Below are 21,153 nucleotides of genomic sequence, written 5' to 3' on the forward strand. Positions count from 1 at the left end.
AATGAATTGATTAATACAAGGCGATAGAAGCTAAGTTTAAAGAGATACCTACCATCTAGACCTAACGTCTTCTGCGCTTCTGGTATTGCTGTCGCGACTGGATCGCACGCTTAGTCGGCTTTCTGGTTCGCGATGAGCGCCGAGTAGGCGCGGCTTGGGTTCCAGACGCCACTGTTGCTGCCTGCTGCCGGGCCACTGTTGCTGCGTGCTGCCGGGGCACCGTTGCTGCGTGCTGCCGGGGCACCGTTGCTGCGTGCTGCCGGGGTTCCGTTCCCTGCGACGGTCGCACCGCCGCCGCTACATTCTCTTGGGGTTCCGAGTACTGGGACACCGTACGCTCCGCCGCGGTCGCTACATTCTCTTGGGGTTCCGAGTACTGGGACACCGTACGCTCCGCCGCGGTCGCTACATTCTCCATGGCCGCTACATTCTCTTGCGTCGCTGTCCGAGGCGTCGGACTTGAACCGCGCTGTGACTTGACGCGCTCGATCGGCAGCAGCAGCCGAATGTGACGCGACTGCGAGCCTTGGACGGCTGCGCTGTCCGAAGCGGTCGTGTCGGCCATCTCCACCGCAACGGAGGCTTCAAGTCGACGAATCAGGTCGTAGGTGTCGATGTGCCCGTACGGACGTGACGACACCGGCAAGACGTTCTTGAAATCCATTGCGCACGTGCTACGCCATCTACCAACCTCGACGCGCTTCCTGAAGCACCCGTTCTCAAACCGCGACATGCTCGTCGCGGTCCTGGATGGCCACGTCACGCTCGTCTTCCAGCTCGATTACGTGAGCGCTGGGACAGTGGACTTGGGCGTTCGCGGGCTCTCGCCGCTACCCCTACACGCGACGTATTTCCAGCCGCGCCGCGAGAGACGTGGCCTGAAACTCGCCGATTCCTCCAAGTCGCCGATACGCGTCGCGCCCCGCCGGAGTTCATCGGTGTGGGTCACAAGGAGCGCGTTATTGTGCCGAAGGTCTACTTAGAGCGGCCCGCTAAACGCTGCGCTGACTCGGCTTCCGCACGGCTCTGCGTGAGCGCATTACGGACAAGGGTGAGATGCTCAACAAGGGTAGCGCGTCGGCAGTGTTGCACTCCTCTTTGGAGAGTCGAAGCTTGACGCACTTGGTCTCTCACGACGCTTCCAGCGTCGCGCGCTTGCTCGACGCCGCCAGGGCTTGACGCGCGCGGTCGCGCTCGGCGAAAGCTACGCCGCGTTGCTGCTCCACAGCTACGAAGGATTGCTGCGCTTGATCACATTCCGCCACGGTAGCGCCGAGTCGCGATTGGACCAGGGAGAGGCAGCTTGGGCTTCCGCGAGCTGATCGGACGGGTCAGGGAGGCGAGACCGATGTGCTCTGCTTGCATAGACGACGATGCCAGCAGTCTCGAGGTTGCCCGTGTCGGGCCCGCCCTCCTCTACGTAGATGCCCTCAGCGCGAGCCATGATGCTCGAAAGGCGACGAAGCGGACGGCGACGACAAAAATGCAACGAATGGAGATGCGGCCACAGAGCGGGGCAGGTACTGCAACGACACACCCACCTGGGGAGTGCGCGTGCGTGGCACGGGGTTTAGGGTTGACGGGTTTGGGGGAAACGGGCGCGCTGGTCGGTCCGTCGGATGATTACGCGTCGCACTGGATTCTGGCACCGTGTCTCACGGACCATCACCCACGCCGACTTTCCGTCGAGCTCGGCCCTGCGTCGCGCCCATCAATCCGCATCGCGTTCATCAGCCGCGTCGAGGTCCATCACTCGCGTCCGCCGACATCCATCTCGGCGCCTTCTTCCTCCGGCGCCCGGCGTGCCCACTTCTTCGCGGGGTACTACACCACAACCGTCAACCCTAAACCCCGTCGAGAAAACCCGTCGAGAAAACCCGTCGAGGAACCCCGTCGAGCCCAAGTCGTGATTACGTTACGCGAATCAGGTTGAAGAGCGGCAGTGCAAGCACGACAGACGCACTGATAGGCGTAGGGTGGTAGGCTTAGCAAGCAGTAGTAGGGAGTTGCCAGTAGCAAGGACATAGGATAGGGTAAGGACTCAGTCCCGAAATTTCTCTGAGCCACTCAGACCTCTCCCCCTCCGGAAGATCGCCAGGTTCTTGAAAACCACCAAGCGTCGGCAAGCAGAGCCGCAAGGAACACGCGGCCCCCCGTCGCTCGCCGGCTCGGGCACTCACCCCCCCTCAAACCCCGTGCTGGAAACGAAGGCACGTAAAACGTATACCGGTTAGGAGGCGCTCGATAACGCGCAGCCTAGGCGAAGGACCGCACGGCCTGATAACCGCTGTGCACAAGACCCCGCGTCGGCGCGATAACGCCACGCAACAAGCCCCAGGAAACGCCGGCCCGATAACGCCGCACGCCCGACGGGATCTCCGAGGAAACGCCGGCCCGATAAGTCCGCACGCCCAAGGAACAACCGACGCCCTAAGACAAGGAACAAGCGTCCACTCAACCCCCCAACTCTGAAGCTTGCGAAGACTTGGGCTCTATATTCGAAGATACGCTACTCAAGATCCGGGAAATTGCCCGTCGCGACCGCAGATTGGACGCGTCGGGTTTGTGCGAGGACGAACTCCGCGATTTCTGCGAGGCCGCTACTCCACACAGCGTACGGAACCCCGGTGCACATGCCGGCTTCAGACCAAGCGTCGCCGTCGGCGACGTCCCTCGTCGCGTTTACTGACATGGACCCCATTGAGGGGGTCCTAGTGCACCACGTTGTCGTTGCTCGTAGTCGTTGTAGCCGTAACTCCAACACGTGGTTCTTGTTCTTTGCCTTCGTTTCTTTCCACTTCTTCACATCTTATATGAGACGGCCCTCCGCCGTCCCATCTTCAGCAACAGGCTGGTCCTCCACACTTCCCTCATCCAACCCCTCGCTCCGGCCATACCCAAAGTCGAGGATTTCCACCTATCCACCTGTCGGCAGCCACCCTGCCAACTTTCACCGCGCCACTGAAGGCGCTCACCCACCAGGGATCGGTTCAGCCGCCCCTCGTCGTCGCACGAATAGATCGCCCCACGACAATAACGGCCGATTCGGTGACGTGAGAAATCGCGTCGCCACTTTCCGCAGTTGGCATCTAGTTCGTCAGTACAGCCTCTCCAGGTCACGTCGGACTCGCGGTGCGCGCATCCATGTCGGGAAGCTCGGTCAGCATGCAGCTCCAAGGTTTTCTCCCCTTCGGAAGCATCCTCGTCCGGAGCGAGTGTCGGGCTGCGCTCCGGTAAACACGTATCGGTAGAGTCAAACGGCCCGTTCGTTGACACGGCCAAACACGTCGCGGTGTGTGACGGAAACTCTCCAACGGGGTTTTGCTTGGAGGTGCGGACGTCGAAATACAGTTGGTGAAGCGAGCTACTCGTCTCGCGACGCGACTCGTTCTGACTGTCCTTCGGTTTGGCGCACAACCTGACGCACTGCATCTGCGCACGCGGTCCGATCTGTAGCATCCGTCGCTTAGGCTCGGCGCACTGGCGCGGCAGTTTTCCGACGGCGATTATCGCCCTTGACGCACACCGTGGATCTCGGTCGCGCGCGAGCCGAAACGAGGGCACCAAGTCCACCACGACGCGAACCGTCTTGGTGTGCTTGTCCCTGACCTTTGAGTACGCAACGCCGTCGCTCTTCACAGCGCTAGTGTCCCGGCTCACTTCTAGCGGTATCTCGTCGCGGCAGTCGGCGGGCTCGTTCGACGGGGTCGCCCCATTGTTGATAGCGCGGGCAGGCCTCAACTTGGAAACGTCCTTGACCGAAAACTGACAAGGCGTGCCGCCCGTCTCAAGACGTACGGCGTACGGGCTCACCAACGTGGCGCCTCGCGATACAGCGTCGAGCACGAGCTCTGACCCGCGGGCAGATCCTATTCCGCCGCGATCCCAGCAATACCACATCGACAAATTCACTCTAGCCCTGTTCATCGCCGCGACGTAGCTCTGGGTCCGATCGGCGTCGTCCCCGGCTTGGTCGACTACCAGCACGTTCACCTGCGCGAGTCGGCGGTTCTGAAGGATGCATATCCCTCGGCGCGTCGACTCTGTTCCGTCGCGCGACGAGCCAATCGTGGCGTCCGACACGTTCCTCGCAACCTCGAATTCCCAATCAGCCTCGACGCAAGGTGGGTTTCTGTTTATCGCGTCGTCGCACGCTGAGAGCTGTACTGACGTTGGACCCTCCACGTATTTCGACACTTCAACAGGCCTCCTGATCGGGCTCGACACGTTCCTCGTTGCAGCAGGCTCGATGCCGGCCACCTGCGCCCTAGCCACGTCGAGGCCACTGCCCATCGCCCCGCGTCTCGCTTCGGCGTGACTGCCCGTCGCGCGACATTGACCGCGTTTCGTGGCATCTGGTTTCCCGACGACTTCCTCTCGGTGGTGCAGCATCTCTGCGTACCGGGTCCGCGACGAGTTTCCTGCCGCATTGCCTTCGTGACCTCGCAGCTCGCGACCGACCAGTGCGTCGGGCATGCGCTTAAGCCTGTGGGGGTAACCGGGACTGTCGCGATATCGTATTGGCAAATTGACTTCAGCCGTGTCCGTCATCGCGACGTTGCCCCGAGTCCGATCTGGGACGTCTACATCTTGGTCGACTTCTAGCGCGTTCACCTGCGCGAGTCGGCGGCGCTGTCGAACGCGTAACCCTGGTGCTTTGACTTGGTGTCGTCGCGTAACGTGTTTCCTGTCGCGACCCATACGTCGCCCAAAAACTTGAACGCACCACCAGATCCGACGCAAGACGCGTCTTCGTTTAGCGCGCCGCGCCCCGTAAAATGCCCCGGACCATGACTCTCTGCACATTTAGCCGCTCTGGAAGGGGTCTTGGCCAAGCTCGATGGGTTCTGAGCAGCCAGCTCTTGTAGGACATCTGGAGCTCTGTCTCTGGGGTTCGTTGTGCGCGCAGAAGCCGAGCGCATCGTCACCGCGAGGACGTGTGCGGTCCCGCGCCCCAAATCCATATTATCCGGCGTCGGCGGGCCTAATTCCGGCACGTTTGCGACAGGGTGGTCCTCGTCGCAGTTTTCCTCGTCGCAGTTTTCCTCGTCGCGATTTTTCGCGTCGCGTTTCGCGTCGAGATTTTCCACGTCGAGTTTTTTCGCGTCGCAATCTCCGCGACGAGATTCGCAGGCGACTCGGTTTCTGAATCTAACGTCCGTGGTCGGATATCTTCTCGCGAGCGATCCGCTGGCTGTATGCCAACCACCTGCGCCCTTGCTGTGTTGGCGTCACCGTCCCTTGTCCCGCGTCTCGCGTCAGCGCGACTGTTCGTTGTGCAACGTGGAACTTCTGGCATCCTCGACGCGCCTGGGCTCGACGCGTTCTGCACTGCAGTAGGCTGGATGACCTCCACCTGAATCTTCGCCGAGTCGGCACCGTCCATCGTTCTGTGCATCGCGTCAGCGCAACCAACCGTCGCGGGGCGATGATCGCGTTCCCCAGGATCCGGTTCCCCGGTGACCTCTTGGCGGTGCTGTGCCTTCGCGTACCAGATCTGCGATGAGGTTTCCGCCGCGTCGCCTACCTGAGTACGCGTCCAGTCAGCGCATCGGGCCCCACGGCCCTGCCTCGACGTGTGTCTTAACAACACGGGGTTTGTAGTGCATCCCGGGTATGAAGTCAATATACCTACAGACCCCTCGTCCACCGTCTTACGGGCGGCAGGTTCTTCGACTCCACTGTGCATCCGTCGAGTGGCACCTGGTACCTCGATCAGCAACCCTTCGGGCGGCACGCCATGGCATCCGGTCTTGTCGACGGTGGATCGCGCCACTTCCCTCGACGCATCGCATACGTCGCCTCGGCCTTCATGCCTCTTGAGGCCGGATAATATCTCGAGGTTAACGATGCGAAGTCCTTCCTCCGCTGCCTGCGCTGGTTGTCCAGTCCAGCAATCGTCAGGCTCCTCGTTGACAACGTCGAAGGTCGTATTCGACTTGTTCTTCACGCTTTCGACGGCAGAATGACTCCAACGATGCAATCATCCACCTTTATCCGCAGGTCGCATACTGTCGCACTTTTGAGACTTCGCATCTGATCGTCTCCCAGTGTCGCATTCGGCCAGTCTCAGGTCGTGGCGTCTCAGCGCCCCTTCGCTCGGCTGTCGCACGGTGTCACATTCCATTCGTCTCAAGAGCGACCCTTCGCCCGGCTGTCGCACGGTGTCGCATTCCCTCCGTCTCACGCATCTCGCCCCATTGCCGCGAGCTCCCATAGAATTGCACGCCTTGCACCACCTCGCCCAACGAATCCTCGACCTGTTGTTCAGTTCCAGGCGCTTCATCTGGGCGTCCCGCATAGTCGCCTCTCCGCAACCCTTGGTCCGACCGTACGCACGTCGTCCTCACGACGGTTATTTCCGTCGTCATCTCGCGCAACCGCGTCGAGGGGCCGTACTTCGGTGACTTGTCGTCCGGCGACGCCGCCGCTTCAGACGCACACGTCCGCCCTGCTGGCAGTGAGTTTGCGACAACAACTGGGTACAATCTCGGCTCACTGCCCGTGCGATCTTCCTCCTCTTGCTCACCCTGACGCGCGTCGAATTCCAGATCCTCGTCCGTCGGCCATCCATACATGGGCCAGACGAGTTCGTCATCCCGCCAGGTTTCGTCATCGTCCCAGGTCACTTCATACGCCAGGTTCTGCCAATCTTGGTAATGTCGATTAGTCGCCATTACGAAGCGGGGCGCAGGCGGAAACACATCGGAGGGTGTCCACCAGCCCACTGTCATGCCTGCGTCGAGCGTTATTGTCTCGTCCGTGATGTTGGTCACCCGCAGGTATGCGGCCGTCGAAGTCGCGGAGGTGCGGCCGATGTGACGGAGCACGTCGTAGTGGTTGCAATCATCGCCCGATGTCTGAGTGCATCGACCTCAAGGTTCATCCGATCGTCGAAGTCGCTGCCCGAGCCGAGACGCGGCTGGGGACGTGTTGTAGAGCGCTCGCCGACGGACATCACGGCGTGATTACCAAGTGCTTGCTGGTGCATCTCCTTCGACGCGTCCCGCGTCGACATTTTCTGCGTCGAGTTTTTTCGCGTCGAGTTTCTTGGCTCTACATGAACTGCAGCGACATGGATATTCGACGCCTGAGTTGTCGTAGACTGCGTGCTCGCCTCTTCCAGCGCCTTAGGAATTGCTTCTTTCAGATCCGGCAGAACCGTGATACGCACTGGCGCGACCTCACGGGGCGTAGCGCGCGGCGGCTCGCTCAGATGGATGGAAACCTCGTCCAGTTCCGGCGAAGTCGTGGTTGAGATCGCGGCCGTGGTTTTCGGCATCCCGAAGTCCACGTCCAACAAGTCGGCGGGTTCGTCATCTACGTCGCGTCGGGGTTTGGACCTCGACGTGAAATGCACGCTCGACTCAGACTGGGACGAAGTTATCTTCTGCGTCGAGATTGGGCCCGTCCCAGGCGGAGTCACCTTGCGTTGGGTGGATCCGACCAGGACCGTCAACGGTCTCAAGACGCCGCGGATCGTACGTGTCCACAACTCGAGGTCCCAGTCATACACTCCCGTCCTCTCGGTGATGCCCAAGCTGAAGCCTGATTCGTGCAACATCTCGAAGAGTGTCCACGCGGCTCGCGTGACGTTCGTGAGCCTGTCAAAGTCCGGCATCCGGAAGGAGCCCGTGAACTTGATCGCGTTGGGCTTGATGAAACGCAGGATCGGATCGTGCTCCAACAGCCGGATCAGCTCCACTCCAGCAAGCATATACCTCATCTCCGCCGCGGTGAACTGACTCCCCGTGTCGTCGCCTCTCGCCTTGACCGGCGGTTCATCCGCTGAATCCGGCGCGCAGAGCTTCTCCGGAGACTTGCGCTTGCGCGACTCGAGCTGCTGTTGAAGTCCACGCTCGATTGGTATCGAGGTGGAGGCGAGGGCGTGGTCGTCGAAGTCTGGGCTGAGCCCGTCGAGGAACTCGGCGTGTCTTGGCCCGCCGAGGAACTCGTTGCGTCTTGTTTGACGGATCCGGCGAGAATCGTCAAGGGCTCCTGCACGACGCGAATCGCGCGCAACTAAGACTTGAGGTCCCAGTCGCACAGCCTCTCCATCTCGAAAGCTCCCAACACGAACCCCGAGTCACGCAGCATCTGGAAGAGAGTCGGCGCGGCGTGGGCGACGCTGGTGAGACTATCGAAGTCCGGCGCCACGAAGGAGCCTGTGAAGTTGCTCATCAGCATGGGCTTGAGGAAGACCAAGATTGGGTCTTGCTCTAGCAGACAGAAGAGCTCCGTGCGCGCCACGACGTACCGTACCTCCACGACGGTGTTCTGACGTCCCGTGTCCTTGCCTTGCGGCTTGGACAGCGACTCCTCCGCCGAGTCCGGCGCGCGCAGCTTCTTCTTCTTCCTCTTGGGCGACTTGCGCTTCGTGGCTGCCTTGGCGGTGGGTTGTTGTTGGTCGTCGGCCTTTGCAGGCTTCCGACCGGTAGGACCGCGACTTGCGTCGTGGCCCTTCGCGGCTCCCTCGTCGGGAGCCGCATCGGGAACGGCAAACTGTTCTTCGTAGCCCTCCTGGCCTTCGCTGGCCACGTGGCCTGTCGTGAAGGTTCCCTCAGAGCTCCACGACGGGACAGGTCTCTCACTGTGCTCTCTTGCGGTCGGCGACCTTCCAGCCGACTGCGCACCTGCCTTCGATGCCTCTTAGATCGTTAGCCCGTCATTCGAAGTAGTACTCCCGGGTCGCGGCACCATTGTGGAGTAGCGGCCTCGCAGAAATCGCGGAGTTCGTCCTCGCACAAACCCGACGCGTCCAATCTGCGGTCGCGACGGGCAATTTCCCGGATCTTGAGTAGCGTATCTTCGAATATAGAGCCCAAGTCTTCGCAAGCTTCAGAGTTGGGGGGTTGAGTGGACGCTTGTTCCTTGTCTTAGGGCGTCGGTTGTTCCTTGGGCGTGCGGACTTATCGGGCCGGCGTTTCCTCGGAGATCCCGTCGGGCGTGCGGCGTTATCGGGCCGGCGTTTCCTGGGGCTTGTTGCGTGGCGTTATCGCGCCGACGCGGCGTCTTGTGCACAGCGGTTATCAGGCCGTGCGGTCCTTCGCCTAGGCTGCGCGTTATCGAGCGCCTCCTAACCGGTATACGTTTTACGTGCCTTCGTTTCCAGCACGGGGTTTGAGGGGGGGGGGGGTGAGTGCCCGAGCCGGCGAGCGACGGGGGGCCGCGTGTTCCTTGCGGCTCTGCTTGCCGACGCTTGGTGGTTTTCAAGAACCTGGCGATCTTCCGGAGGGGGAGAGGTCTGAGTGGCTCAGAGAAATTTCGGGACTGAGTCCTTACCCTATCCTATGTCCTTGCTACTGGCAACTCCCTACTACTGCTTGCTAAGCCTACCACCCTACGCATATCCCTGTGTCTGTCGTGCTTGCACTGCCGCTCTTCAACCTGATTCGCGTAACGTAATCACGACTTGGGCTCGACGGGGTTCCTCGACGGGTTTTCTCGACGGGGTTTAGGGTTGATGACTTTGGGGGAAACGGGCGCGCTGGTCGGTCCGTCGGATGATTACGCGTCGCACTGCACCGTGTCTCACGGACCATCACCCACGCCGACGTTCCGTCGAGCTCGGCCCTGCGTCGCGCCCATCAATCCGCGTCGCGTTCATCAGCCGCGTCGAGGTTCATCACTCGCGTCCGCCGACATCCATCTCGGCGCCTTCTTCCTCCGGCGCCCGGTGTGCCCACTTCTTCGCGGGGCACTACACATCAGCTGTGTCGGCGGGACTTCGCCTTCGTCGTCGAGAAGCAAGGTCGAAGCAAAACTGACTGTGGAGGCAATGCTCTCTGTTGGGCTTGCTGGGGTTGCACTAGGGATAGCTGGTTCTCTGCTCATCAGTGGATTTTGACTGGTTCTTTGCGCAGAATCCACAAGGTCACCATCAGACGGTAAGTTTTGACTGGTCCTTTGCACCGAATCCACAAGGTCATCATCAGATGGTGGTCTATCTGACGTATCCGAAGATGCGACAGAGGAATCATCGTCAGTGTAGTTTGGGCGAACGAGTTGGCGGGTATGCATACTCACACCCGGACAGGATACTCCGGCGCGAACACAAGATGCAACAACATGGCAGCACAGCGCGTGCTTCCGACTATAGGCGCATGAGCAAGACTTGCTTCGTGTGTCTACAATCCAGCCACCAGACGGCATATTTTCCGTTTGCATCCGCCGTGAGTTCACAGATCGGATAGAGTTCGCTACCAACTTTTTCTCCACAGCTGTTAGACGTAGCGGCTTCTGTTTCACCCTGTAAAGATCAGCGGCAACAGTTCCAACAGGTGGGATCCGATACACCGAAAGGCATCCCCGTCTGTGCATGAGTCGGTACATAGCCATCAAACGTTCGGATGCGGTGGCCGCAGTGGAGAATGTGGCGTCACTGTTGAGAGAGGCGAGTCGAGCGCCATTCAAATTCTTGAGTAGCTCGCTAGGGGTTGCCTCCCCAGGGGGACACTGCAACTTCATGGTTCTGTGATATTACTCCAAAGGGTTATTCATTGCGGCGTAGCCACTAGGTGTGTAGAAAGCTTGCCAACGGGAAAAGCGATGCGAGTTTGTCTACATTTTTTTACACGGTCAGTAAGTTTGCAAACAGCTGATCCACGTTCGTATCCCCTCCATTTCGTGAGAACGCGCTCTTTGACTACAGGAAAGTCTTCCTCATTTGCGACGTGCATGTCATACAAGTCCGCAAATACAGACCTAGTGTCTTCGGCACTCACACGTTTCTCTATAGCATGTTTCCATACATTTTGCGTCACGTGAAGCCAGCACATGAGCACAGCTGTGTGCGGTAATTCCGTGATACAAGTGTTGAACTGAGCTTTGTCCGCATCCATCATGACAAAGCCAGGATCGAATCGGACGTCACACACTTCCAAACACACGCGCTATACAAACCGGATACACCACCCGATATCAATTGCACGTTTTTGCGATGTGCAAAAGTACACAATGGGGGAAAAGTGGCCAGCCCGATCCGAATATCCGAACGCGAAAACCACGTAGCCGTTGATGGCCATACTGTCCGTCTGTCGATGTGAAAGATCGTCGTGCAGTCGCCACGAATTTGAACAGCGATGTACTCTTTAATGAGGCGTAGACAGGTCATTCCGACTCTTAGCGGATACGATTTGGAGCCATCGCCAAGCTGGGAGACCACACCAGTTTCCCTGGGTGCGGAGGCCTGCTGAGAATCGCACAGAATCACCATTTCGGTGTCCGGTAGCTGCTCCAAATTGTGTTGGTCGTAGAGGTGGCCATCACATATGGTGCCATGCTGTTCTTGGGGGTTTTGCGCCGCCAATTCTTCACAAAGTCGGTAACTTGGCTCTTTTTTGGGGCCGGACCTGCTATTTCCCCATCATCTACGAGCATGCCAATAAGTGTGTAGAGCCTTGCCGCCGTAGTTTTTTCTCCAGACCCCAAACACTCTACAATATAGTCCTTCATTTGCTTGGTCAACTTGCGCTCCACAGGGGTTGGAGGGTCGTTTATGTTCATCACGTGGTTGTATTGCTGAAACACCTCGCGTGTACTTGAAGCGAGGCAGAGCTTGAACTTGTATCGACACGGACAGGGAGGTGGACGTCCTGCGCTGTCACCATGCACACGTTTTTGTTCTGCCTTGCAGCGCTTCGAGCGACACGGTACCAATTGAGACCGCATCGGATGATCCCGCCGATGTAGACTGTAGTCACGATCACTTAAATGGTTGATAGTACAGTTGACTTGATTGCTTTTATCTACTGCATGCGTCGGTAGCTCGTCGCGGAACACCGCCAGTGTGTCCGGCTCCGTTGAACGCCATTTCTGATTCCATGGCACTCTCTGACTTGGCTCTGCGTCGTCGTCCAGACCGAAATCCCACTCATCCAGCTGTAGCCGGTCATCGGAATTGTCGGTGGAGGCGTTGTCGCCTCTATTAATCTTCCTTCTACTTCACTTTTGAACTGAGAATGGCTAAATAAGCATAGGTTTCAATTATAGGCGCTGCAGCTCAGCACGTTGAAGTTAAATATCTATTTCGGTGATCATACCAGTTCTCCTGGTGGTCGTACACTTTAAGATTGGTGGTCGCACCTTTTTGTATGGGTGGTCCTGTCCATGTTTTGGGTGGTACTACACTTTTTTTGACAGACTGGCAGAGAATGTTTGGTGCCAACAACCCTCACTGCAATTCATGCCATTCTGCTCGTCGATTGGCTCTCAAATGCTGATCGCGGGTGTAAGGGAAAGCGCTCACAATCTTAGGCAGAATTAGCACTACATAAGCGTTAATCGCCCTTTATGACTCTAATTCCGCCTGAATTAACAGCTCACCCGCCAAAATACGTGAAAGGCACAATATATATCGTATCGCTTCGATGAACAACAGACACAGCCAAGGACACCAGCGTCGATAGCGCTGAACGTGAGTCAGATGATAGGACTGTTGACATGTGAGTCATGCGGAACCCTCAATCCTGTTTCTGCTATCTTTACAACTCACGGCCACGAATCGCAGTCTGTCAGCGGTAGCTCCGTGATGAACTATTGACTTCGATCAGACTGGCACCAGACTGACGGTTTTGGTTCTGATCAGCTATATTGAGTCAACACAGTTTTTAATTAGCGCGCTGTGATGCAGCAGCCCCACTTTCGAAGTCGCGGAAACCCCAACGAACATGATGGAGACACTCGGATGCTACTGGAAGACCCTCACACGTGTCTGGAACGAGCACCAGGTCGAATCTAACGGAGCTTACTCGGTCGAGCGGTTGATCCACCTGCGGGACTACAGCGAACGTGTCACCACGACGCACTGTGTGTTTGTACTGATACTAACCTCGCGGCCTCCATTGCTACTCTGCGTATTGCTCGAGAGCATACCGCTGCGCTCAACGACCGACAGCATCGAGAACAGCTTTTTGATTGGGTGCGCACATCAGTGATTACAAGTACCCTGATCTTCTGTTTCATGTGGCCTTGCCGGTTCTTCATTCCACGTCTGCCGTGGTCGACGTTATCCACCCTGATAGCAGCAACTGGTGCCGGTATTACTGTATAAGGATCATTTTATCGGTGACCCGCTATCGCTAAGAGGCATGCTGATTGGTCAGCTTGCGGCGGAAACACGAGTCCGGGTCGCCAGTGTACCAACTTTAGACCACAAACAACCTTCTTTGGGACAATGGTAACCTAAAAAAGACGCGAACAACCATAACAGCTGGAAAGTGATCGTCAACAACCACTTTTCCGGTCACTAGCAACCTACACTTTCTAACTGTACTTTCTCAAGCATCGCACCGGTACCGGTAGCCAGATTGTCAGTTCCCAAGCCTGATCTGTTGTTCTGTCTCATTGCCAGAACTGTTACCGGTACAGTATTCCAAAGCACGGCAACCATACAAAATGTTGACCGCGGCGATGACCAGCGCTAACGTGTAGGTGGCGCAGCTTAAACCCCTTGATTCACAATAACTGGCACGAGTTAATCTGAATTCCTTGATTCACAATAACTCGCGCAAGTTAATCTGAATTTCTTGATTCACAATAACTCGCGCGAGTTAATCTGAATTTATTGATTCACAATAACTCGCGCGAGTTAATTTGACGCTCAGACTTTCAAATATTCAAAATATCACAACGTTGGTGTAATCTACACGAGATTACTGTCGGCCCACACAACACAGGGATCAGTGCGGTAGGCTTTGATGAACTCTTGTTTGAGATTCGAAGTCCATCCTAGCGAACTTGCGTGTTGCATTTGCACGACCGATGTGACGATCTCTGCATCTTGAACAGGGATGTGGAGATGACCATCGGAAAGATCATGTATGGCGAGATGACCAGCGGAAGCATCAGCCATCTCCTCCCCCGAAAATTCAACAGGCGAGAGAGCTGAAGACATCATGGTCGTATTCACCTTCTGAGAGTCCCCATCATGCTGTCTTGCACGATAGCGTGATGCAAAACTGTCACACTGCGGAGTACACGTGTGAAAGCTGATCGTATTGATAGCGGGACGCACAACACTCTGCGAATCTGGAACAGTCGACCTTTCACTGTCTGGAGTCGACAGCGAAGCGTTAACTGCATGTAGATCGCACACTACTCGAAAACTCGATGTCGTTTTGTCACTGTCTGGCTCGCAATGATGGACGCTGATCGTGTTGACCAGAGGTGGAGCCAATACTGGTGATGTAAACGCATTCGGAGTCGAATTCATTGGAGGACGGGACAGTGCATCAGCTACGACATTCATCGACCCTTTCAGGTGATGAAGTGTGAAGTCGAACTGAGCAAAAAAGGTCAAGAAGCGTGCAAGCTTCGAAGAAACCTTCGGGTGGTGTAACAACCACTGACATGCACTGTTGTCGGTGTAGATGTCGAAATGACGACCATAGAGATAATGACGCCATTTTTCCAACGACAGCTTAATTGCGTAGAGTTCCTTCTCGTGGGTAGGCCAATTTTGTTCATGCACACCCAACTTCTTGGAGAGGAAAGCTAACGGATGGTCATGTCCGTTGTGCTTTTGCGAAAGCACTCCACCCACGCAATATCCTGAAGCATCGGTTGTCACGATGAACGGAAGAGAGAATTCCGGTAAAGTCAGGACTGGGGCGGATTGTAATGCTGTTTTCAGCTTGCTGAAGGCGATATCATGCTCTTCATTCCACTTCCAGGTGTGGTCCTTCTTGACCAGAGGTCCAAACGGTAAGGCGATTGTCGCGTAGTTGTAAGTTAAGCGACGGTAGTAGCCTGCGAGACCTAAAAAGCTTTGCAATTGCTTTTGGTTCATGGGAACTGGCCAATTGGCGATCACTATAGTCTTCTTGGAATCCACCGCGATGCCTTGGCTCGACACGGTGTGACCTAGGAACTGAACTTGATTTTGCCCAAAATGACACTTCGAACGATGACAGTACAGCTTTTCCCTGCGTAACACTTCGAAAAGTATACGGAGATGCTGCAGATGCTCCTTCATGTTCTTGGAAAATACACAAATACCGTCCAAATATACCACGATAAACGCGTATTTGCCCAATAGGACACGCGTCAGACGTGACCAGACACCTGGCATTCCAGCAAGACCCATTGGTGCAACACACCACTGGTAGGTCTCAGAATGAGTACGGAACGCTGTGTACTGACGACTCTTCAAGGCAACCCTCATCTGATGGTAACCTTGCGCGAGATCCAAGACTGAGAAGATGATGCATCCATACATCTTGTCAAATGTATCGTCAATTCTCGGGAGTGGAATTCTGGCGATGATCGTCTGCGAGTTGAGCCAACGATAATCAATCACCCAACGAATCGGTAACGTGGCGTTTCCCGATCGTAGCCACTCAGCTCGAGAGAATTGTTTCCCTGATTTCGGGTCCTTCTTCGGGATACCAAAGATGTTGGAGACCCAGGGTGAATCGGATAGTTCGATCCAACCTTTCTTCAAATTTTCCTCGACAAACATATCAAGGGCTTCTTGTTCTGTCTTCGAGAGCCGGAAAGGTGCGCGTGTGCTTGGCATATCATCTGGCTTCATGTTGAGCTCGAATTCCACGCGTCGATGAGGAGGCAATCCATCGGGTAAAGCGTCTGGAAAGACGTCAGCAAACTCATCTAGGAGAGGCACAATTTCTTGCGGTTCCTCCGTGACGGGTTGAGCTGGAGTAACCTTGACGCGGTAAATCTCCTCATAGTCATGGCGCTTGGCTTTGGTTTTGAACTCAGCACCAGATACTTCAACTTTGCGCAACACTGGTTTCAATCCTTGCGGTTTGAACTGCAGATGATGAGTACGCCAATCGATAATCGGCTGGTACTTGATAAACCAGGGCTTTGCGAGAATGACATCGTGCTCAGGACTCATAGTCCACTCCAGGACTTCTACGTCTCTGAATCGATAGCCATCCATCTCAATCGTGCCCTTGCCCTTGTGAACAGCACGTTTCTTCGTTGTGCTTCCGTCAAACAAGGTGACTTGAGAGATCAATGTGTCAGGAATAGTGTCCACGAATCCAGGACGAATGACATTGCAGGTGGCTCCCGTGTCTAGCATAATGGTGACACGTTTGCCCTCACACAGACCTGGCTTCCGAATCAACTCATTCGGAGCTGCTAGTGACTGGATTGTGGCAGCGTTGAGATCATTTATCTCAACAACTTCAACCGATTCTGGCTTCTCTGTGGCCAAAGTGTGAACAGCGAACTGGCATTGCGTGGTGTCAGACTGATAGCTGTTGTTCGATCCATGATTCTGTCGATTTTAAAGTTTGAAGCACTGCACAATCGTGTGACCAGGCTTCTTACAATACCGACACTTCTTCTGGTTGCCACTGTTGCGATTGTTGCTCTGAACAGATAATTGTCACGGCTTGGACTATGCACATGACCGGTGTCGATTTCCATAGGCTCAGGCTCATTGTCAGCAGGACGCACGAGTAAATTATGAGGAGTTGGAACGTCCAAAAGTCCTAGGAGGTGTCCAACGATTCTTGTGAAACGGACCAGCACGAAAGTGCGATCTGTCATACTCGAGTGCAACTGAGAGAGCCTCAGATACCGTCGTGCAACGACGATACTGAACTTCTTTCGTGGGGCTAACAAGACCTCGGATGAAGTACGTGATCTTGTCAAGCTCACTCATGTCCTTGACTTACATGATAGCAACGCGGAATCGAGAGATGTAGTCCTCTAAGCTAGAACAACGTTTTTGCTTGAGACTGTACAATCGATCTTGAAAGCGCTCCTGAAGGTCCGGAGGAACGAATTCCTTCGTGAGCTTCTGGATCAAGTCTTGGACGTCACTGATGGAATCCCTGCAAAGCATGTACCATGCAGCAGCATTTCCCCTGAAATTGGCGGTCATCAGGGCAATAATGCGCTTACTCTGATTCTCATCTTGCCAATCAATGTCCTTCGCCTCAAAGTAATGAACAACTTGGTCGAAATACAACTCAACCGAGTCGCCCATATTTCCATAGAAGCGAGGTAGGCTTATGCCCTCAACTGTGACTTCCTTGCGTTGCGAAGTCAAAACGTCGATTAGTGCTTGTTGCTTCTGCACCATTTCGACCACAGACTGGGTCAGACGGCCCGCAGACAATCCACCAGGATTCAACGAAGTCATGATAGTGTAACTTGAGCGAAAAGCTTATTAAAGTTACGCTACGAATGCAAGCTACTAGCTACTAGAACTAGAGCTACGAGAACACTGTTAACAACTACTCGAAACGCGCGCGCTTGATGCTGATGCTGCGATCAACGAAGGCACGAACTTCGGTGTCGATGCGGATGACACAGGTGGTCAAGTTGTCGACGGTCTCGTAGAGAAACAGTCCAAACTCAGTCTCGATGACACGGTCGAGGTGAGTCTCGAAAAACGGAAAGAAAACTTCACGGAGGTGATCCGTCAAGCAAGTAACCTCGTACTGCAAACGGGTAGCAGCACGGATCGTGAAAGCGCGTTGAACGGCTTGTTCGATGGTGAGAATGCGACGATGTTGGTGATCTTCTTCCCACTCACGAGCAGTACGCTTAGGCATAGACTGGAACAATACCCGAAGCTTACGCCAAAGCTTACCCGATACTCGAAAATTACGCGCAAAATTCAGGAAACGGCTAAAATTTACGCGGATTTTCTAATTCGGAATTACACGGGTGCTGAGATTTAGGGTAACTACTGATTGGGTGAGCCAAAGTGTAATTGCACTAAAACAATGCGAAAAAGTAAAAAAAAAACTTCTCAAATTACAACGCTACTTAGCGCTAATTCAAGCGTTGGCGCTTGGACTTGGAAATGGCTGTTTTCTGGCTGAAACCCTGAATAAGTAGCTCTTCCTCTTGAGCTTCTTCAAGTGCTCTTTGACGCGAGATCTCCTTAAGTTCACGGTCGAACACAGTAGTGAGCGTGTTATGGATACGCACTACTTGTAAACTTAGGATGTGGCAAGCTTCTCGATAACGTATACGCTTTGACTCGGAGCGAAAACTCTCCTCCTGAGCCTGCAGGTGGTGCGTTAAGCTTGCAAGGCGGTTGACTGAGTCTAACCCTTTAAGACGAAGTCGATCTACTGCTTGTAGACTAGGTTTTGGGTTTGGTTTACTTTTGTGGTTGTTCACCTTGGTCATTCAAGGCCAAGTGAAATAAAGGTTTCCGCAATATACTAGGCTTACGTGCATGAAGGTGTCTAGTGAAGCGAAACGCGTTAAACTAGTACAATCCTTTGGATAACTAACCGTTAGCGATAAGCGTAAGGCTAGTTTAGCAAAACTCGACTAGCGAAAAGTGTTAATGTCGATTATGCAATACTTTTACGGCTAGCAAAAAGCGTTAATGCTGCTAAGTCAGAGTGCACGTAGAGAAGCAGTTAAAGCGAAAAGCGATAACCCTAACCCGGAGGTTGTAGCAGTAGTCGAGCTGAAGCCGAAGTAGCGAGGCGAGTCGGTTGGAGCTCTTCTGACCACTTGACCGGCGAAAATTGACCGACTTGTGCTACCAGATGTGAGGCTTGAGCAGTAGGAGACGCAGAGGCCGCGAGGAAGTGTTGACCGCGATGCTGAAAGCGTTGAGGTGGTTGGATGCAAATTTGAAAGTGAGTTTATTTCGTTAAGGCCCTGTGGCCGGCCGTATGGGCAGTGCCCAAGGCGGTGCTAGAGTAAATCAATCTGATTGGTCAATCCACTTCAATTTGAAGTGAATTGACGTGCGTCATACAAACGTCAATGTAGTTGACAGAGGTAATGCACCATGTGCATGTTTCTTGCTTGTCATGAGTGAAGGTGTCTAAGCTAGACTAATGCTTACGCCCTAGCCTTGCACATGAACGGGGCGGGCCGACGACGTGCTCGTCACGTCTCGATCCTTACAGTACAGGCCAGTCTGACTCGTTCTCTCAATTGCGTTTCAGGAAGGGCAGCTATTGGTAACTCCTCATTTGAGGAAGATAATAGCCCCATAGCTGTCTTTGTTCTGACCAGCAAGGAGCTGGTTCTACGTGCCTTGCGAGAGGCTGTTGCGGGAACCCAAATATCCCAAAAGCCCTTTTGGCAACGAAATGCTTGCCGCTTCGGAAGTGATGCGAGCTAGAACGTCGTCGACCTCGAGGAGCACGACCACAGCTTCAAGGATGTCGACAAGCATTAAAGTTACGATGGCCTTCTTGGAGGTGGTGCCATTCATACACCATGACAAGAACAGAACGTGATACAGGTCTGCGTTGAATACGACGATGCAAGACCTGAGATCTGGGTGGTCGCGGATCAGGTGGGCGAACGCGTTCTTATAGAGCAATCTGATGACTGGTAGTAGTGTCATCGCGGCTATTTGCCTTGTGTCGGGGAGTTGGTTAAACACGTGAATAAATCCATGCCATGCTGACTTGCAAGGCCACCAACGTGAAGTGGTGAATAAACACGCTTCGGCCACCGCGATAGCCCAAGATGAAGGAACCCCAGATAGCCAACATACCGAGGCACATAAAGACCGTGCCAATTGCAGACTCGCAAACCAGCGTGAATGGGAGTGGGAAACCAACAGCGTGTGCGAGACCGAATGCTCCGACAGTGCTTAGGGCAATCTTATCGGGGGCCCACTATCGCCAATGAACAGCTAAATTCTCTTTAAGTTGGTTGGGTTCTCTGTGATTTTGTTTTTTTAGCTGTTAGCGATAGAAAAATGGGCAGTTATCGTTCTCGCTATTTCTAAGGGAAAAAGCTGCGACGTGTGAAACCCGCTAAAGCAGCCGTTTTTAGCGGGGTGCCACACGTCGCATATGATTCTAAATTGGCTCTGACTAACCATTTTCAGCATTCTGATTGGCTTCTAGCTAAAAATGGTGGCGGCTTCTATGAAAGAGACAGGCGCCTTCGATGAGTGCAGACTGCGCAGCGGACGCGCACAAAGCGATAGAGGGCCTCGATAAGAACGACGGCTCGCTAGAAAGGTGACATGTGTTTCCGGAGTAAAGGACGATAACAACCTCAGATTTGTACAACAGTAACCACACCAAACGGGCACGAGCAACCATAGCACGATCGACGATTGGGAAATGGACAGGTCGGTAGCTACATGCAGAGCGACTCGCTCTGGGAAATGGACTGGTCAAAAGCTAGAGTGACTCGCTCTGAGCGAGACAACAATATTATTGAGAGCATGCGCGCGCAGGTACATGTAACACCTGCGCAATAAATGTAATTAGGATGCCACGGTACTTGTATTTATAGGATTTTACTCTTCTTATTTGCTACGTTGGCCGCGCGGATAATACGCTGATGTAGATGCGCACGGTAGTTCTCGACATTGAATTTGTTGGAGCACAACTTATCCATTGATCCACGTAGCGTATGCGGGCGATCTTTCATAATCGCTGCGGATATCTTTTCGACGAAGAAGAGCAGATAAATTCCACAATCAACAGAGTTTTGCTGCTGAGGCTTGGTAGGGCAGGCGTGAAAACTCCATTTAACCGAACCCCACCGAAGCTGTTTCTGGGACCCGCTCTTTCGCCAACCACCACTGCATCAAGGAAAAGACGTTTGCCGTGTCGTGCGCTTCTGTAGCAGAATTAACGTGATACAGCCGAATGACGCCCCCCTGCAGGGGATTCTCAACCACAAGAAAGCTCCAGTGACTATTACCGTTGACTGGAAGAATAACAAACCGGTACGATACCCAGTCAAATTTCCCTATGTGACCAGCGAGGCGCTCGTCCCTTGCAGCTTTCTCCTTCGTTCTTTTCACGGCTTGCATCGTCGGAAAAAGAAGTTCCGCGGCAAAAAATTAAGCCATTCTCCCGAGGCATGAAACCATGCACAAAATAATCAACGGCGGACTCTGTCAAATTCTGATGCGGCATTAGGCTGTCCAGATCCTCACGATAGATCCAGCTCGTATCATCACCACGCGTCCACTCCAATATTGGCTTCTGCTCCCGCGACCTGGTAGAAGACTGCCTCCGAGGCAAATAAGTCTTCTTAGCAACTGTAGGCACCTTATACTCGCTCTCTTCGGACTCGTTACAATCCATACTCTCGCTACTGCTATCGCTTTCATCCGATCCAGCGCTATCGTAGCTGTCTTCATCGCTGTCTTCATCTCCACAGTACAGCGCCGTCACCGGGGGTTACACCATTATCTTGCTCGTGCTCACTGTCCTCACCAGG

At 54.6% G+C, this 21,153-nt stretch overlaps 9 protein-coding genes across 9 annotated transcripts; 2 read left to right on the plus strand and 7 right to left on the minus strand.

The window, feature by feature from the left end:
* Positions 1-614: 614 nt before the first annotated feature.
* PHYSODRAFT_329361 (hypothetical protein) lies at positions 615-2,689 on the plus strand (the record flags this gene model as incomplete). Its single annotated transcript, XM_009525832.1, has 5 exons — positions 615-944; positions 1,036-1,069; positions 1,105-1,266; positions 1,368-1,821; positions 2,548-2,689. 5 exons carry the CDS (start codon positions 615-617, stop codon positions 2,687-2,689), a joined length of 1,122 nt encoding a protein of 373 aa, XP_009524127.1.
* Positions 2,690-3,000: 311 nt separating this feature from the next.
* Positions 3,001-3,384, minus strand: PHYSODRAFT_364168 (hypothetical protein; the record flags this gene model as incomplete). The annotated part of the gene is made up of 1 exon (XM_009525833.1): positions 3,001-3,384. A coding segment is annotated over one exon (384 nt), but the record flags the coding sequence as incomplete, so codon positions are not given.
* A 2,732-nt stretch (positions 3,385-6,116) lies between these two features.
* Positions 6,117-8,700, minus strand: PHYSODRAFT_256685 (hypothetical protein; the record flags this gene model as incomplete). The annotated part of the gene is made up of 5 exons (XM_009525834.1): positions 6,117-6,451; positions 6,500-6,644; positions 6,875-7,961; positions 8,030-8,646; positions 8,698-8,700. 5 exons carry the CDS (start codon positions 8,698-8,700, stop codon positions 6,117-6,119), a joined length of 2,187 nt encoding a protein of 728 aa, XP_009524129.1.
* A 2,727-nt stretch (positions 8,701-11,427) lies between these two features.
* PHYSODRAFT_421267 (hypothetical protein) lies at positions 11,428-11,778 on the minus strand (the record flags this gene model as incomplete). Its single annotated transcript, XM_009525835.1, has 1 exon — positions 11,428-11,778. A coding segment is annotated over one exon (351 nt), but the record flags the coding sequence as incomplete, so codon positions are not given.
* An 893-nt stretch (positions 11,779-12,671) lies between these two features.
* PHYSODRAFT_491648 (hypothetical protein) lies at positions 12,672-12,935 on the plus strand (the record flags this gene model as incomplete). The annotated part of the gene is made up of 1 exon (XM_009525836.1): positions 12,672-12,935. One exon carries the CDS (start codon positions 12,672-12,674, stop codon positions 12,933-12,935), a length of 264 nt encoding a protein of 87 aa, XP_009524131.1.
* A 3,560-nt stretch (positions 12,936-16,495) lies between these two features.
* On the minus strand, positions 16,496-16,645 carry PHYSODRAFT_418193 (hypothetical protein; the record flags this gene model as incomplete). Its single annotated transcript, XM_009525837.1, has 1 exon — positions 16,496-16,645. A coding segment is annotated over one exon (150 nt), but the record flags the coding sequence as incomplete, so codon positions are not given.
* On the minus strand, positions 16,646-17,059 carry PHYSODRAFT_488194 (hypothetical protein; the record flags this gene model as incomplete). Its single annotated transcript, XM_009525838.1, has 1 exon — positions 16,646-17,059. One exon carries the CDS (start codon positions 17,057-17,059, stop codon positions 16,646-16,648), a length of 414 nt encoding a protein of 137 aa, XP_009524133.1.
* A 1,923-nt stretch (positions 17,060-18,982) lies between these two features.
* PHYSODRAFT_299149 (hypothetical protein) lies at positions 18,983-19,306 on the minus strand (the record flags this gene model as incomplete). The annotated part of the gene is made up of 1 exon (XM_009525839.1): positions 18,983-19,306. One exon carries the CDS (start codon positions 19,304-19,306, stop codon positions 18,983-18,985), a length of 324 nt encoding a protein of 107 aa, XP_009524134.1.
* Positions 19,307-20,208: 902 nt separating this feature from the next.
* On the minus strand, positions 20,209-20,740 carry PHYSODRAFT_490695 (hypothetical protein; the record flags this gene model as incomplete). Its single annotated transcript, XM_009525840.1, has 2 exons — positions 20,209-20,446; positions 20,505-20,740. The coding sequence occupies 2 exons, from the start codon at positions 20,738-20,740 to the stop codon at positions 20,209-20,211; spliced, it is 474 nt and encodes a 157-aa protein (XP_009524135.1).
* Between the last annotated feature and the right edge of the window lie 413 nt (positions 20,741-21,153).

This window comes from Phytophthora sojae (assembly GCF_000149755.1).
Source record: "Phytophthora sojae unplaced genomic scaffold PHYSOscaffold_3, whole genome shotgun sequence".
Classification (NCBI taxonomy): Eukaryota; Oomycota; class Peronosporomycetes; order Peronosporales; family Peronosporaceae; genus Phytophthora; species Phytophthora sojae.